The 18,178-nt window shown below is 38.7% G+C and overlaps 1 protein-coding gene across 1 annotated transcript in view; it reads left to right on the top strand.

The window, feature by feature from the left end:
- The window catches only part of CSMD3 (CUB and Sushi multiple domains 3), a gene marked incomplete at its 5' end in the record, with an annotated part of 687,334 nt that overhangs the window by 164,847 nt on the left and 504,309 nt on the right, over window positions 1–18,178 (top strand). The window contains one exon of the mRNA XM_081322366.1: window positions 4,927–5,039. Within this exon, the coding sequence (XP_081178492.1) occupies window positions 4,927–5,039 (113 nt within the window). The remainder of the gene's footprint in view (window positions 1–4,926; window positions 5,040–18,178) is intronic.

Raw genomic sequence — 18,178 nt, 5'->3', positions numbered from 1 at the left:
TCTTTGGCGCTCAGCCTTTCTTATGGTCCAACTTTCACTGCCATACATTGCAACTGGGAAGACCATAGCCTTGACTATACGCACTTTTGTTGACAGGGTGATGTCTCTGCTTTTTAGTGTGCTGTCTAGATTTGCCATGGCTTTCCTCCCCAGGAGCAAGCGTCTTTTAATTTCTTGGCTACAGTCCCCATCTGCAGTGATCTTGGAGCCCAGGAAAATAAAATCTGTCACTACCTCCATTTCTTCCCCATCTATTTGCCAGGAATTGAGAGGGCCAGATGCCATGATCTTGGTTTTCTTAATGTTAAGTTTCAACCCAACTTTTGCACTCTCCTTCTTCACCCGCAACAAGAGGCTCTTTAGTTCTCCTTCACTTTCTGCCATTAGAGTGGTATCATCTGCGTATCTAAGGTTGTTGATATTTCTTCCGGCAATCTTAATTCCAACTTTTGATTCATCTAGCCCTGCCTTTCTCATGATGTGCTCTGCATATAAGTTAAATAGGCAGGGCGACAGTATACAGCCTTGCCGGACTCCTTTCCCAATTTGGAACCAATCAGTGGTTCCATGTCCAGTTCTCACTGTTGCTTCTTGACCCGCATATAGGTTTCTCAAGAGACAAATAAGATGGTCTGGTACTCCCATCTCTTTAAGAACTTGCCACAGTTTGTTATGATCCACACAATCAAAGGCTTTAGCATAGTCAATGAAGCAGAAGTAGATGTTTTTCTGGAACTCCCTAGCTTTCTCCATGATCCAGCGTATGTTGGCAATTTGATCTCTAGTTCCTCTGCCTCTTCGAAATCCTGCCTGTACTTCTGGTAGTTCTCGATCCACATACTGCTGAAGTCTAGCTTGTAGGATTTTAAGCATGACTTTACTAGCATGAGAAATGAGTGCAATGGTGCGATAGTTTGAACATTCTTTGGCACTGCCTTTCTTTGGAATTGGAATGTAAACTGATCTTTTCCAATCCTGTGGCCACTGTTGAGTTTTCCAAATTTGCTGGCAAATTGAGTGTAGCACTTTTACTGCACTGTCTTTTAAGATTTTGAATAGCTCAGCTGGAATACTGTCACCTCCACTAGCTTTGTTGTTGCTCAGCTTTTCTAAGGCCCACTTCACTTCACATTCTAGGATGTCTGGCTCGAGGTCAGTGACCACCTCATTGTGGTTATCAGGGACATTAAGCTCATTCTTGTATAGTTCTTCTGTGTAATTTTGCCACCTCTTCTTAATCTCTTCTGCCTCTGTTAGGTCCCTGCCATTTTGGTCCTTTATCATGCCCATTTTTGCATTAAACGTTCCCTTCATCTGTCCAATTTTCTTGAAAAGATCTCTGGTCCTCCCTATTCTATTGTTTTCTTCTATTTCTTTGCACTGTTCATTTAAGAAGGCATTCTTATCTCTTCTAGCTATTCTCTGGAATTCTGCATTCAATTGGGCATATGTATGTTTTTCTCCCTTGCCTTTCACTTCCCTCCTTTCCTCAGCTATTTGCAAAGCTTCCTCAGACAGCCATTTTGCTTTCTTGCATTTCTTTTTCTTTGGGATGGTTTTGGTTGCTACCTGTTGTACAATGTCGCGAACCTCTGTCCATAGTTCTTCAGGCACTCTGTCTATCAGATCTAATTCCTTAAATCTATTTGTCACCTCTACTGTATATTCAACAGGGATATGATTTAATTCATACCTGAGTGGCCTAGTGCTTTTCCCTACTTTCTTCAGTTTAAGCTTAAACTTTGCAAGGAGAAGCTCATGGTCTGAGCCACAGTCAGCTCCTGGTCTTGTTTTTACTGACTGTATAGAGCTTCTCCATCTTTGGCTGCAGAGCATATAGTCAATCTGATTTCTGTGTTGACCGTCTGGTGATGTCCATGTGTAGAGCCGTCTCTTGGGTTGTTGGAAAAGAGTGTTTGCTATGACCATCGTATTCTCTTGACAAAATTCTATCAGCCTGTGCCCTGCTTCATTTTGTACTCCAAGGCCAAACTTGCCTGTTATTCCAGTTATCTTTTGGCTTCCTACTTTAGCATTCCAATCCCCCATGATGATAAGGACATCATTTTTTGGTGTTAGTTCTATAAGGTGCTGTAGGGCTTCATAGAACCGGTCAATTTCATCCTCTTCAGCACTGGTGGTTGGGGCATAGACCTGGACTACTGTGATATTGAATGGTTTGCCTTGGATTCGAACTGAGATCATTCTGTCACTTTGAGGATTGTATCCCAGTATTGCTTTTCCTACTCTTTTATTGACTATGAAGGCTACTCCATTTCTTCTGAGGGATTCTTGCCCGCAGTAGTATACCTGATGGTCATCTGAATTAAATTCACCCATTCCTGTCCATTTTAGTTCGCTGATACCTAAGTAAATGGGATGTGTATTTTGAATATTAGATTTTGTGAGGAATGGTGATAGATGAATTGGGAGTATACTAAAAAACTTGGAATTGATAAATATCAAATGTTAAATCTAAATGTTAGTGGAAATTAAATTGAAAAATCTATTAGGTCATTAATTGTCTAAAAGATTGTATGTTAAAACAATTAGAATTTGTGTAAACTAAAAACTATATATGTAAGAAAGTTATTTTCTATGTGATTGATAGGATAAAGCGTGTCTTTAAATCTACAAATACACAGTATATATGAAGGGAAAAAGAGAGGAAATGTTTATGGTAGCAATTTGAAATCTGTACTAGTCATATCTATATGTAATTGAATTACTACTTCCCAGCCATCACATTGCTTTTCAAATATATAATGATAACTTTATTGTCACTTTGAATGTACACCAATCGGCATACATCAAAATGAAATTTCGTTGCGTACAGCTCTCAAAGGGTCACCACCTCCGATATATACTCCTTGTTCGGGGCCCGCTCAAATTTCACATTGTCCATTTTAGTCTCTAGGGAGTGAGCGATGGCAAACAGGACAGATGGAAATGGGGCTCCATGTGGATTAGCCCTCAAATTCGCTTGTATTCTTTCCTTTTTCTGATCCTGACTCTTCCACCTTTTCCTTAAAGAGGCCTTGCTTCTTTTCACCACTGGAGCACGCTGCCGCCGCCACCAACTCCTCCAAAAGCCTCTCTCTCTTCCTCTGGGCCTGCCGACAGCCTCATCCAGTTCCTTCGCTCCATAAGCTCCAGGTCCTCTCCTCCTCTGCCTCCTCTGGAAACAGCCCTGATTTGCAATACAATCCATCACTGGGCCAGCAGTCAGATCTTGCTGCTGGTAGAACAAATTCAAACAGCACCAATGACTTTTAACAGTCTCACCAACAGTTCCAAAACAACTAGAAACTCGCCATGCCAGCAAAGATTGTCGGTCGTATGTCGTATGTTACCTTAGTTCCACCATGTTGCTCAAACACATTAAAATCTTCCTGGTCATGTGGCCTATAGCCCTTACTATCCCTCCCAAAACTATTCGCCTTCAAGAGCCAATGCAGCCGCAGCCATTCCAGGCGCCGCCATCTTATATGAATGTAATATTAGAAAAACAAAAAAAATGTATAAAAAAAGAAGAAAGGCCTTTGCTTATAATGTATAATATTCACAGCACAATCTGAAAAGATATAAGTACTACATTCAAAAAACTTGGAAAAGCAGATTTGATGAGCTGGAGATACTCACTATGGGTGGTGGAATGTTTACCTGGAAAAGCAGTGGAAGGGGATCCTGGCAGCACTACAGTTTCCTAGGGAGGTGGCAGTATATCCCAGAGAAAAGTCCAGATTGAAAGACTGCACATTCCCAAAATGGCTGGGGAGAGAGAAGAGGTTCAGAGTAGTTACGCCCTAGAATCACTCAGGATCTATCTAGGATTAGAACTAAAGCTATAGCTTTAGATTAGCAAGATTCTGTCCATTTGGTGTAAACAAAGGGTTGGGTTCAATTTGATTTCACTATGTGTTTCTGGGCTTGGCCTGATAATATGTCTCCTTTTTGGTCTGCATATATCAGAAGGAAAGCAAAAGTCTTCTCTCAATACCTTACCTTTCAGGTAGGAAAAAAATCATTTTTAGATTAAGATAAATATTTGTTCTGGCACTATTAATATATTAGAATAGAATAAGAATAGAATAATAACTTTATTGTCAAATGTACACTAATTGACATACATTAAAATAAAAATTCATTGCATTCAGCTCTCAAAGGATCACCATCTCTGATGTACAATACATAAATATGACAAAAACAAATAAATAAATACAGAATTATGCATATACCCACATATATGACACAAAGAAACAATAGTCTAGTTTGGATTATGTATACATGTGCACGACGAGAAAAATGAATCTTGCGAGTTTACCAGACAGATGGCATAGGGAACAAAGCTATTACAGAATCAGGTAGTCCTGCTAGAAATACATCAAAACTTCTTCCCAGAGGGGAGCAACAAAAATAGACCATAAAGTGGGTGTGTGGGGTCTCTAACAATGCTTTGAGCTCTTATAAGCAGTATCCTGAATACCAGGAAGCAAGACCAAAACTGGAGCATAGCTGTTAGATTGTATTCAATCAGGATTTGTAAGGGATATATATTTTGGTTTCATAAGATCTTCTAAATTCCATCCTTCAGGCTGTAATGGTATAAAATAAATATTGAGTGCAAATTTTGTATGTTAGTCATTGGCTAAAATTAATTTTTAACCCAAGTTGTTTGGCCGCTCTGACTCTTTAAGATAAATTCCAGCTTTTGGTGAAAATCACTTAATTGTACCCTAAGGTTTTGTGGAGTTTCATCTTATGCATTGATCTTAATGGGTTTTGAAGAGGGCATGCCCTTTCTTAAGCAACATGACAGAGAAAATAACTTCAGAATTATTTCAGGCAGACTCCAGCTTACTTTATCTGAGTGACAAATAATAAATTAAAGTAATAATCAGGATTTGTTTGTTTGCTTGCTTTCAGGTTAACAGGATTTCATCTTCCTCCACCTGTGACCTCCACAAAATCTGTATTTTCATTACGATTAACCAGTGACTTTGCAGTGAGTGCTCATGGATTTAAAGTATATTATGAAGGTAAAGTAATATGTTATAAATATGTATGTTAGAACTGCAGTAGCTTATGTCAATATTCAGTTTTGGAAAACAAATCAGAGACCCTCCTTCTGCCAGAGACCCTCAGATCTGTCCCACTCCTGCCCAGGCCCCCACAGGCACCCTTGATGCAAACGATGTAGAGCTGGCCACGCCCACCCAGTAGGCCATATGCACGCTAGCCACGCCCACCCAATAGGCCATGCCCACCCAGGCCATACCCACCCGGCCCCCTGAGGGCAACCGCAATGCTGATGCGGCCCTCAATGAAATTGTGTTTGACACCCCTGGCTTAGACTATTTATGAATGGAATTATTATTATTTTTCCACTCTGTAATGAAATGAGCATTTCAGCTCATGTCAATCACTGTTTGCTTCAATTGGAGCCAAGAATAACAACAAAAAATGCAAAATAGTATAAAATATCTGATCTGGATTCAACCAATATGGGTGGTTGAAGGTGCAATGGGCTAGGGAGCTTTCTCATTCCCCTGCAATGTGTTTTTGGCTCATTTATTTCCTTGCAAGTTCTACATTGCCACTTTTCAATGGAAAATGCCGTTTTATTATCTTTGGTTTCCTTCCATCTGTCTGATTATCTTTGAGTTCAGGATTGTACTTGACCCTATTTGATTGTTACAGCATGAGACATTGTGCATTTTTTCATCACTGGTGTTTCAGGATTCACTAATATTTGATTAAATTAAAGAGAGATACTTAAGAGTTAATTATACTCTAGAGAAATCAATGTAAATTGGGCCATTTTCCATGCCAGCTTCCAGTTTTGGCATCCTTTTATTGCAACAGCACATAAGACTTTTATCAGGCTGGGAACAAGAAGCCAGAATGACTTTCTCTTCCTTTCTTTTCCTAGCCAAGCATGACCAAGAAAGGAAATTGACATATAGCTTAAAATAAACTGAAGAATATTCCATTGACAGGAGAATATTTGTAGCTCAGGGTTGAAATGAGGGGGTCTTTGGTGATCTATGAATTATGTAACATCATCAGACTAGTGCTAGTGATCAGTGCTAGCGCTGTTGATGTTATCTAGTTTGGATAATGAAATGTCTGCAAGAAAGCAACCAAAGTCAGAGACCACCAATAGCATTCCATTTCTTGTTCTATATTCCCTTGGTCCTGAGAAGGGCCCCATTTCTTCTTATTTATCTCTTGCAAAATAATTCCTCCATGATATTATCAGAAAAGCATTAGGTTTGATTCATAGAACCAAGAAGGCAGCCAATTCATAGAACCAAGAAGGCTTGTATAAGATAAATCTAAATTATTTTTCCAACCAGCAATGAATGCACAGTGACTGTAAAATGAAAATGGGATAAATTCCACATCGAGCTCCTGGAGAAAATATGATGAAATTAAGAATAAATAATGATCTCCACTTTAAAAAAACAACAACCTCAGGGGGCTTCACTGGCTAATTGAAGGGCAGGAAACTGAGTAGGTGAGGGGCTTCAAATATTTAGGTATTGCCTTCTAAGATTTACTATCATGGAATGCATCATCAGTGTGGTAGCACAAGCTGAGAAAAGGTTTTCAGCCATTTTAGGATTCTCCCATGCAAAAAAGGGAGAATGTATCCTTACAGCTTTCATATTATTCTCAGCCAAAACCTCTGGCTCAGCTGCTCCCAGCTAGGCCCATATCCAAATCACACACAGATGGAAATTGTACAAACCAAGTTCATTAGAGCAGCATTCCAAGCCCCAAAATGTATACCTAATACAATTTGGAGATTTGAAGTTGGTCAAATGAGAATTGAGGTTAGAGCATGGTTATTAATCTTTAATTACTTGCTTAAATGCCATTATTTTCCAGCTGGGCTGATTCCATCCATTTTTTTTCAGATGAATTTGAATCCTGTTGAGATTCAAGCAATAGGTATATATCTTCTATCTTGTGGCTTTTTCCTTGGCTCTCTATATCTTCTTCACTTCACTGAGGCTAGGAAAGTTATTAAAGAATTAGACATTGAAGCGCAGAATGGACGAGGCCTCATCCAAAATGTATCGTGTCACATCTGGACCACTTCACTGCACTGTAGATGGGGCTATCCTTGAAGAGCATTCAGAACTTTCAACTGGTGCAGAGTGTGGCAGCATGGGCAGTTCTTTGGGTCCTTAGGATGGTCAATATTACATCACTGTTCCATGAGCTTCACTGGGTGCCAGTCTGCAATTCAAGTTGTTGATTATTACCTTTAAAGCCTTGCACGGCATGGCTCCAGGTTACTTGAGGAACCATCTCATCTCACTGGGACTGGCTTGCCCCACCCACACTGGCACAGGAGACATGCTGTGGCCCCTATTAATTAAGGAAATCTGACTAGCAGGAGAAAGGTATTCTCTGCCGTAATCCCTGCCCTTTCGAACAGCTTATCCCCTGGAGTAAGATTGGCTTCCACCCTTCTGACTTTCCACAGAAGCCTGAAGATCTGCCTCTGCCTGATGGCTTGGGATCCAAAAAGGGACCATCACACTCCAGGTGGTTGATGAATTAAGAGGCAATCCCACATCCTTCTCCTCCCCCCATGTATCCTGTTCCTTCCCTCCCCATTTTTTAACTATAATTTTATCTTGGTTGGGATTTTTAATTTTTATTCCTTTAGAGATATTTATTTGTTAGGATTTTAATATTTAAATGCTGTAAATTACCCAGAATATTTTTTGTTATGAGGTTGAATGCAAATAAATTCAATAGACAGACAGATTCTAGACATGGAGACCAAAACGTTAGAGATTGGTCTCCTAAAAATAGTGGTAATACTGTAAATTACATCTACTTGAAAAACATTAAATATTAGACATTTCTAATATTGGCTTCCAGTTGCTCTCCGGGTGAGATTCAAGGTGCTGGTGATGACCTATAAGGCCCTAAATGGCATGGGCCCGGATTATCTAAGGGAGCACCTGCTGCCAGCGTCAATTTCCCATCGTCCTGTGTGCTCCCGCAGGGAGGGCCTCCTCAGGGTACCACCGGTCAAGGATTACCGACGAGCGATCCCCAGGGGGAGGGTGTTCTCTGTGGGCGCGCCTGCCCTATGGAATCAACTGCCAACGGAACTCCGGACTGCCCCCGACCTTCGTTCATTTTGCCGGGACCTAAAAACCTGGCTCTTTGAGCTATCTGGTCTGGACTGAGGGGTTTAATGTTTTTAAATTGTGATTTTAATTTTTGCGGCTAGACTTAATTTAAATTTAAATTTAATTTTATATTGTATTGTTCTTAAATTTTGCCTTGTAAACCGCCCTGAGTCCTTTGGGAGTAGGGCGGTATATAAACCGAATAAATAAATAAATAAATAAATAAATAAATAAATAAATAAATAAATAAATAAATAAATTCAGGGGGGGGGAACTCTGATCTATGCAATTTCTAGGGTCTCTAATGTCCAGATATTTTGGAAAAGGTTAACTCACTAAATTTAACATGCTAGGCAAGCATTCAATTCAATTTCTTAACTACAGTAAGATTTTAACAAGAATGCCCCTTGATCTGCAGTGAAACCAAGCATTAAGAACTGGCTAAGTCTGTAGTACAAGATGGATATGAATTTTAGAATCATTGCCACACAGGGCAAAACTATCTGATAGTGCTCCTGAGCTTTCAATATTCACTTCATTAATCTTCACAGAATGGGATATTAATTAGATCGATACCGTAATTAGGATACCCAGCTAATAACTGAGAATTGCAGCAAGACATTTTGTAATTCATTGTTCTACATTGCTCATGGATAGTTCAAAACAAAATTGGTCTTTTTTCATTGTTGTTGTTTAACATAGAAATGTGACAACACACCAAAGTTTGCTTCAAAAGGGCATGTACAGCAGTGAAACATGGAATCCAGTGCCATCCTCAGTGAGAAAAGTTGTTAAAACCAAAGTACAAAATAATAATAAAAATAATAATAGTAAAAAAATAAGTTTTCAACAAATTACAGGTTGCACAAAATAAAATAAAAAGTGTGTGTGTTTGTGTGTGTGTGCGTGCATGCATGAATGTGTGTGTGTGTGTGTGTGTGTGTGTGTGTGTGAGAGAGAGAGAGAGAGAGAGAGAGAGAGAGAGAGAGAGAGAGAGAGAGAGAGAGAGAGAGAGAGAGAGTGTAAATAGAACCAGTTTGCTGTAGTGATAAAGAACCATGGTAAACATTCAGAGTCTGTGAATTCCAGTCCTGCTTTAGGTATAAAGCCAGCTGACTGTCTTTGAACCAGTCACTCTCTCTCAGCCCTAGGAAGTAAGCAATGGCTGAATTGTTGCCAAGGAAATGGCAGGGACTAGTCCAGGCAGCCATGAGAAGTCAACACTGAATTGAAGTTACCCACAGCCATAGACAATGTTGTAAAGCATAGCTCAAAGTAGTCTTATCAAATAGTGTTAACAAAGTAAGCAGAGGGGAAAAACAACCAAACCCTACAGTTTCTACACAAGAGTAGCTGCAGATTTTCTATTTTTGTTTGTTTGCTTGTTTGTTTATTTTTAATGATTCAGGGAGAATTTTGGAGTAAAGGATTAGTGAACATAGATTAATAGGAACTATTCAGTGTGCATAGTTGAGTTTCTGTAAAACAAAGATAAGAGAGCATTCAAAATTTCAAGATTCGGTGGTGGACACATTCATGCAATTGTCACTGGAGACTTAATTATTTAAAATGTGTCAGCTTCCATCTCACGCTTGTGCTTTACAACCATTTGGTATCAGCTGCCATGTACTCTGGGGGGGGGGACGGATGGGAGGGAGGACGCTTCAAGGGAAACAAAAGTTCATTGTATCTCTCTGAGATGGACTTCCAGATCAACCGGCTGGGAATGGAATGCATCAAATGAAAACATGTTGTTTGAATTTGATTGGACATGCAGTGGAGTGGGGGAAGTAATGGGAGGCAACTAAGGGAGGGAAAAGTTAGAGCTGGAGATTTTGGCACACAATCTTCAATTCTGGCTATGCACTATTTGACTTCTAGTAAACTACACCCTTCCCAACAAATGGACTTAAGCATTGTTCTTACTTAAACGTCCAAGCTGAAGCAGGTCTGACAAAGTGACACTTCTGATTGGCATGGCAGAGCACAAAACACCAAGTTAGGAGAAAGCAAACCTAGGATTAACTCTATTTCCCAAGTTCCTTTACAGAATTTAAAGGTACTGGGGTTGCTCAGCATGATATCAGAAACTACAATAAGAGCATGGCATCACACTAGCAATCTGCACATTATATATAATAGTTCATTGCCCAGTCAGCTAGGTGTTTAAACTGGATTTGGCATTTTTATCCAGCAATCAAGTCCTTCTCAAGGACCTGGAATATGCATATGATTGATGATGTTCAAGATATTGTGGCAGGATGTAAGCTGTTTGAAGTAAAATTGCCTTTTGCAATTGACTGGTAGTGATTTTGATCAACATAGAATGATGCTGCACATGTTTTGGAATTGCACCCATGGCACCTGTTACTATCTTTACTTTCTTGTGCATAGTTGCTGCTACTTTAAAAAAAATGAAAATAAAGCTTAGCTAATATATAGTGTTATTTTACACATACAGTCTGAGTTGTAATATTGCTATTCCATTTATTTTTTTAAAGAAATATCTATTTGTATGCATCACCGGCATTCAGTCATACAGCCATTCTGTCAAAGTCAATTCACAGATATGTGTATTAACAGGAAGTACTTATTTGAACGTTTTTACTATGGCATTTATTAACAAAGCTAAGGTTAGAAAGGCAAATGCTGAAAAAGAGTATTTCTTTATTCCCAGTCATGAACGGCAGTCATTCTGAGAAACAAGAACTTGGAGTAATGGTGTTTGTTCTGTGCTGTGATGTTGAACAATATCGAAGTACGGTTGGATGTTTTATGACATACAGCCTTCTTAAAGAAAAGGCCATAAATAATCATAAGTATAGGGACGCAGTGGCTCAGTGGGTTAGGACGCTGAGCTTGTCGATCAGAAGGTCGGCAGTTTGGCGGGTCGAATCCCAAGTGCCGCGTAGCAGAGTGAGCGCCTGTTACTCGTCCCAGCTTCTGCAGTTTGAAAGCATGTAAAAATGCAAGTAGAAAAATAGGGACCACTACGGTGGGAAGGTAACAGCGCTCTGTGCACCTTTGGCGTCTAGTCATGCCAGCCACATGACCACGGAGATGTTCTCAGAGAAGCCAAAGCTCTTTGGCTTTGAAACGGAGATGAGCACCGGCCCCTAGAGTTGGAAACGACTATCACGCATGTGCGGGGGAACCTTTACATTTACCTTTAATCATAAATTGGAAGTCCCTCTAAAAGACATATGCTGCCTGAAAGAATGACAAGAGGTAACATGACTCCAACCAAATGTCTCTCACACTTGACAATCTCTTGTCAAGTGATTCTTTCCGATTACCATTAGTGTTCCATAAGCTACACTGTTGAAACAGGGCAACTTAACCACCTATACGTAGAATTTTAACCAATTATACTTTATTTTTACAGGCTTATTACAATTTGATTAGTTCTAAAATAATTCCACTTAGGTCTATCTTTTCCAGCTGAAGACCAATGACATGTGATATAGCTTGGTCTGCTGTGCCTGTGCAGAAGAGATATCACTGTTCAGAAGGGAAGCAAAATAATAGCTTTCAGGACACAGCAGGAACCCTTTCTGAAACTTCTCTGATTTGCATAGGACAATGGTTCTTTATTCTTACTGAACTTTCAAAAATTGTAATTAAGTAGGTAACCAGCACTGAAGAGATTTTCATTTCATTATTATTGAAAAGGAGGAAGAAAAAAAAGTGAGCGAAAGAAAAATTATAAATTAGGTACTTAATTTCACCCCCGTGTTTTAAATACTGAGAATGATCTTAGTTCGAATCCAAGGCAAACCATTCAATATAACAGTAGTCCAGGTCTATGCCCCAACTACCAGTGCTGAAGAGGATGAAATTGACCGGTTCTATGAAGCCCTACAGCACCTTATAGAACTAACACCAAAAAATGATGTCCTTATCATCATGGGGGATTGGTATGCTAAAGTAGGAAGCCAAAACATAACCGGAGTAACAGGCAAGTTTGGCCTTGGAATACAAAATGAAGCAGGGCACAGGGTGATAGAATTTTGTCAAGAGAATATGATGGTCATAGCAAACACTCTTTTCCAACAACCCAAGAGACGGCTGTACACATGGACATCACCAGATGGTCAACACAGAAATCAGATTGACTATGTGCTCTGCAGCCAAAGATGGAGAAGCTCTATACAGTCAGTAAAAACAAGACCAGGAGCTGACTGTGGCTCAGACCATGAGCTTCTTGTTGCAAAGTTTAGGCTTAAACTGAAGAAAGTAGGGAAAAGCACTAGGCCACTCAGGTATGAATTAAATCATATCCCTGTTGAATATACAGTAGAGGTGACAAATAGATTTAAGGAATTAGATCTGATAGACAGAGTGCCTGAAGAACTATGGACAGAGGTTCGCAACATTGTACAAGAGGTAGCAACCAAAACCATCCCAAAGAAAAAGAAATGCAAGAAAGCAAAATGGCTGTCTGAGGAAGCTTTGCAAATAGCTGAGGGAAGGAGGGAAGTGAAAGGCAAGGGAGAAAAAGAAAGATATGCCCAATTGAATGCAGAATTCCAGAGAATAGCTAGAAAAGATAAGAATGCCTTCTTAAATGAACAGTGCAAAGAAATAGAAGAAAACAATAGAATAGGGAGGACCAGAGATCTTTTCAAGAAAATTGGAGAGATGAAGGGAACATTTAATGCAAAAATGGGCATGATAAGGACCAAAGTGGCAGGGACCTAACAGAGGCAGAAGAGATTAAGAAGAGGTGGCAAAATTACACAGAAGAAGTATACAAGAATGAGCTTAATGTCCCTGTTAATCACAATGAGGTGGTCACTGACCTCGAGCCAGACATCCTAGAATGTGAAGTGAAGTGGACCTTAGAAAAGCTGAGCAACAACAAAGCTAGTGGAGGTGACAGTATTCCAGCTGAGCTATTCAAAATTTTAAAAGACGATGCAATAAAAGTGCTACACTCAATTTGCCAGAAAATTTGGAAAACTCAACAGTGGCCACAGGATTGGAAAAGATCAGTTTACATTCCAATTCCAAAGAAAGGCAGTGCCAAAAAATGTTCAAACTATCGCACCATTGCACTCATTTCTCATGCTAGTAAAGTTATGCTTAAAATCCTACAAACTAGACTCCAGCAGTATGTTGATCGAGAACTACCAGAAGTACAGGCAGGATTTCAAAGAGGCAGAGGAACTAGAGATCAAATTGCCAACATACGCTGGATCATGGAGAAACCTAGAGAGTTCCAGAAAAACATCTACTTCTGCTTCATTGACTATCTAAAGCCTTTGATTGTGTGGATCATAACAAACTGTGGCAAGTTCTTAAAGTGATGGGTGTACCAGACCATCTTATTTGTCTCTTGAGAAACCTATATGTGGGCAAAGAAGCAACAGTGAGAACTGGACACGGAACCACTGATTGGTTCAAAATTGGGAAAGGAGTCCAGCAAGGCTGTATACTGTCGCCCTGCCTATTTAACTTATATGCAGAGCACATCATGAGAAAGGCAGGGCTAGATGAATCAAAAGTTGGAATTAAGATTGCCGGAAGAAATATCAACAACCTAAGATATACAGATGATACCACTCTAATGGCAGAAAGTGAAGAAGAACTAAATAGCCTCTTGTTGCGGGTGAAGAAGGAGAGTGCAAAACCTGGGTTGAAACTTAACATTAAGAAAACCAAGATCATGGCATCCGGCCCTCTCAATTCCTGGCAAATAGATGAGGAAGAAATGGAGGTAGTGACAGATTTTATTTTCCTGGGCTCCAAGATCACTGCAGATGGGGACTGTAGCCGAGAAATTAAAAGACGCTTGCTCCTCGGGAGGAAGCCATGGCAAATTTAGACAGCACACTAAAAAGCAGAGATATCACCCTGTCAACAAAAGTGCGTATAGTCAAGGCTATGGTCTTCCCAGTTGCAATGTATGGCAGTGAAAGTTGGACCATAAAAAAGGCTGAGCGCCAAAGAATTGAGGCCTTTGAACTGTGGTGCTGGAGAAGACTCCTGCAAGTCCCTTGGACTGCAAGGTGATCAAACCGGTCAGTCCTAGAGGAGATCAACCCTGACTGCTCTTTAGAAGGCCAGATCCTGAAGCTAAAACTCAAATACTTTGGCCACCTAATGAGAAGGAAAGACTCACTGGAGAAAAGCCTAATGCTGGGAAAGATCGAGGGCAATAGAAGAAGGGGATGACAGAGAATGAGGTGGCTGGATGGAGTTACTGAAGCCGTAGGCATGAGCTTAAATGGACTCCAGAAGATGGTAGAGGACAGGAAGGCCTGGAGGAACATTGTCCATAGGGTCGCGATGGGTCGGAGACGACTTCGCAGCTAACAACAACAACAACGAGTTCCTGTCCTTTGCTCCAGGTCCTGCTGAGGACATGTAAGGAACCCCCCCACTGGGTACCCCCCCAGGCAACAGTGTTGTCACTGGCTAATCCTTTCAACCCAAAGCACCTTGGTGTTTCTACGAGTGCAATGTGATCCGTTAGGTCTACCCTAAACAGTAGCCAACAAAGCTTAATAGCAACTTTCCAATTGCTGGTCACTAGAGGTAAAATAGCACATAAACGTTTAACTTTCTCAACTATCCTCCCACCGCCCACCCCCCAAAAATCTCATGGGTAAATATAATATTTCACTAGAAATGGTAATTCTAGTTAATGTAAAGAGAGCATGTTTGTTATAGAGATTAAAAATGCCAAGCTAAAAATGGGAGAATAGTCCTACTTTAAGCCAAAAGTAATAAGTAACCTTGGGTCCAACTCTCACTCTCAATCTTAGGAACCGTTTTCCCAAGAAAACTACAGGGCCTGGTCCAGGCAATTGCTAGGAATTAACACTGACTTGAAGTAAAAAAAATAAAATAAAGTAAAATAAAGTAAAAGTAAAAAGGTAAACAAATTACTTATTTAATAAATTAAATAATTTAATTTAATTTAATTTAATTGAACTAATTTAATTTCATTTAACAGCAAGTTAATGTAATACAGCATTACATTTTTTAAGAAAAAATCTAATATGAAAGGTTTGCACAATGCAAAAGAAAAATGATAGAGAAAAAAAAACACTTTTTTTAAAAGAAAAAAAAAACATTCCAGTTACATAATAGTATTTTTTCACTGATCTTCTAAGGCCTTGAAATGGATCTGCAGTAGTGTTCCTATCTCAAACTCTCAGAATTCTAGATGACCACAACAATTCATAGTTGTTTGCAAGAATGCACAGTATGCACTCTCATATTTTATTTTAAAAGTTTTTGAATCCAACTCAACATTAATAAATGAATTCCTGTTTTCCAGCCTAGGCTGGTATGTTTTCACATGTTATTTATCCCTAATCTTTATTTTTTTCAGCTTTAACTCCTGGTAGTAATGCAACAGTAAATATCCCATCTCAAAATGATAGAGATCATATTTAATCTCTTATAGAACTCATTAATAGATCACAGGTACAAAATTTAAAAAGAAAGAAGTAAGAACTATCATAAAGTCACCAGTGATTAAACTCAGCTTAATGAAGTTTCTTATATCCATTGAGTTAAACGCTGATAGAAAATAAAGGAATGATCTTGTGCAAATTTATCTTAGCAACATGCCAGAATATTCTATAAAAATATTTGCTAAATATGAGCTACTCATAATGGTTTGGAAATCTGCAATGCCATTTATACTGTAGCATTAAGAAAAATCTATAACTAATGTAATGAAGTACTGATGTATACAGAGATAATGTATTCATATAATTAAAATGTGCCAGCGTATGTTCCCCAGCTGTAATTTTAGTAGCTTGCAGTTAGAAAATATCAGAACAAATGAAATCTGTGAACTATGTTTAAACTACCAGTTAAAATTCAGAATGAAAACAGATGGTAAGTCTTGAAACTGAAAACTAGCTGTGTTTTATCTGGACTGCACAAACATTTTAATTTTACTGATTTTTTTTTAAAGTTGCATATGACAAAAACATTATTTATATGCAGCTTCTCCAACTGTCACACAAACTACCTTCTAAGAACAGTTAATTAACTATCAGTACTGATCATCAATACTTATCATCAATAGGGTTATTATCATCCTATTGTTTTCAATATGAAAAGAGCTAAAACATTAGAAATTGAACTTTCCCTAGATATCCTACTTTAATAAATATATAAAATTGGAACATGTAAGGGAATATGGAATATGGAAACTGATATGGATGACTTTACCTGTCAGATTCTTCCTAAATATGTAATATGTACAGTCATGAAGTTAACAGAATACGAGAGTTGGAAGGGACCTTGGAGATCTTCTAATCCCACCTCCTGCCCTATACCATTTCAGACAAATGATTGTCTAGTCTCTTCTTAAAAAACTTCCAGTGTTGGAGCAACCAAACTTCTGGAGCCAAGTCATTCCACTGATTAATTGTTCTAATTGTCAGGAAGTTTCTCCTTAGTTCTAGGTTGGTTCACTCTTTAATTAGTTATTAATAGCAGCTTTTTCTTCTTCCTTCAGGGGCTTTGGAAAATAGGTTTCCCCCCTTTTTTGTGGCAGCCCCTTAGTTATTGGAACATTGCTATCGTGTCCCCCTTAGTCCTTCTTTTCATTAAACTAGACATATCCAATTCTGGCAACCGTTCTTCAATGACTACCTGTATTCAAGCATGCCATCAAAGAGGCCAGAGAGATAGAGGTTTCACTCTTTCCTCTAGAGAATGATAATGCAACGTAGGATGTCACAGAGTGAGAAGCTGCCTGATTCTTGATATTTGTTCTTTTCTTTTTATCTCTTTTTTCCATTTTTATACAATTATTTCTCATGATAATACACAGTCTGCATTGGCAATCTATTCATAGAATGCTCTGAAGAACAACAACAACAAGCTTGAAGAAGCACAACCAAGAGAAAAGGTTGTAAATCATCATCAAAACATATATGATATATGCAAAGCATTCTAGACATAATTTTCTGTGTCATCAGACAAGACTGGAAAAGTTCCCTGTCCGAAATTCTAGAATTAGCATTTCTGAAATGTTCTGTAGAAAGCATCTTTTTAAAAAATCCTGATGTAGAAGCTTAGTCTTCCAGTAATTAATACTGTATCATTTGAGATGGAACACAGATCACAGAAACCTGGTCATTTTTTTCGGTTGATTTTTTTAGGAAAATTAAACTTATGGATATAATTATTTCATTCATTAAAACTGCAAGGTCAAAATCTCTTTCCTACTCTTCATAAAAGGAGACATCACATCACTCTCATTGCTATTGTGCAATTAGTCTCATAATCACAATGGAAGATATAGTGGGGAGTCTGTGTGCTTGCCAGTGAATAAATCTTGAAATTAAAATATTTTCCAGTGTTTTTTCCCCTGAAAGTAAGTCTTTGGTCTTGGGAATGTATGGAAGATGTTGTACAGAAGAGCTGAAACTAAATAAAAAAAGGGATCAGCTTCAATCGGGGTGAATTACTAATAGGGTAAAAAAGCATCAGTGGCACTTTATGCAGCAGTCCTAAAGCTAAGTTACCATTCATAGCATCATATCCGATTGGCACGAGTTGAAGGGAATATTATTAATCTCTGCATTTGGCTTCTTTCCACTAAAATTTTAGGCACTTTATATTAAATATTTCAGCCAAACATTAACCTAGCTAAGCCGCTTATCTGAGATCCTCATGTAGCGGCTGAAATTGCCCAAGTATTATTGATTTTATTTCCAATATTTTCTTCTCTTTCTCAACCCAACAAAAATTAAAGGATGTTTTCTATCTTTTTAAATTTAATAACAGTATGTTAAATTTAACTTAGTAATAGAAAATGGGCTAAGGAAAGGCCCAAGGAATTAGATGGGGTGAACAAGAATATCTGTACTTCTTCCCACTGTACACAAGGTGTTTACCATTGCATAATATTTATGAAATTACAAATTCTATTTTGCATTATACTACTATGATCAAGGTGCTAAATTGCTCAGCTAGAGAACACCAAGGCTTTGTTCATTTGCTCATTTAACAATGGTTATAAGCAACTATAACAGAGCCAATTT

This window comes from Vipera berus (genome assembly GCF_964194415.1).
Source record: "Vipera berus genome assembly, chromosome: 3".
NCBI lineage: Eukaryota > Metazoa > Chordata > Lepidosauria > Squamata > Viperidae > Vipera > Vipera berus.
This window is presented reverse-complemented; position numbering and strand designations above follow the sequence as displayed.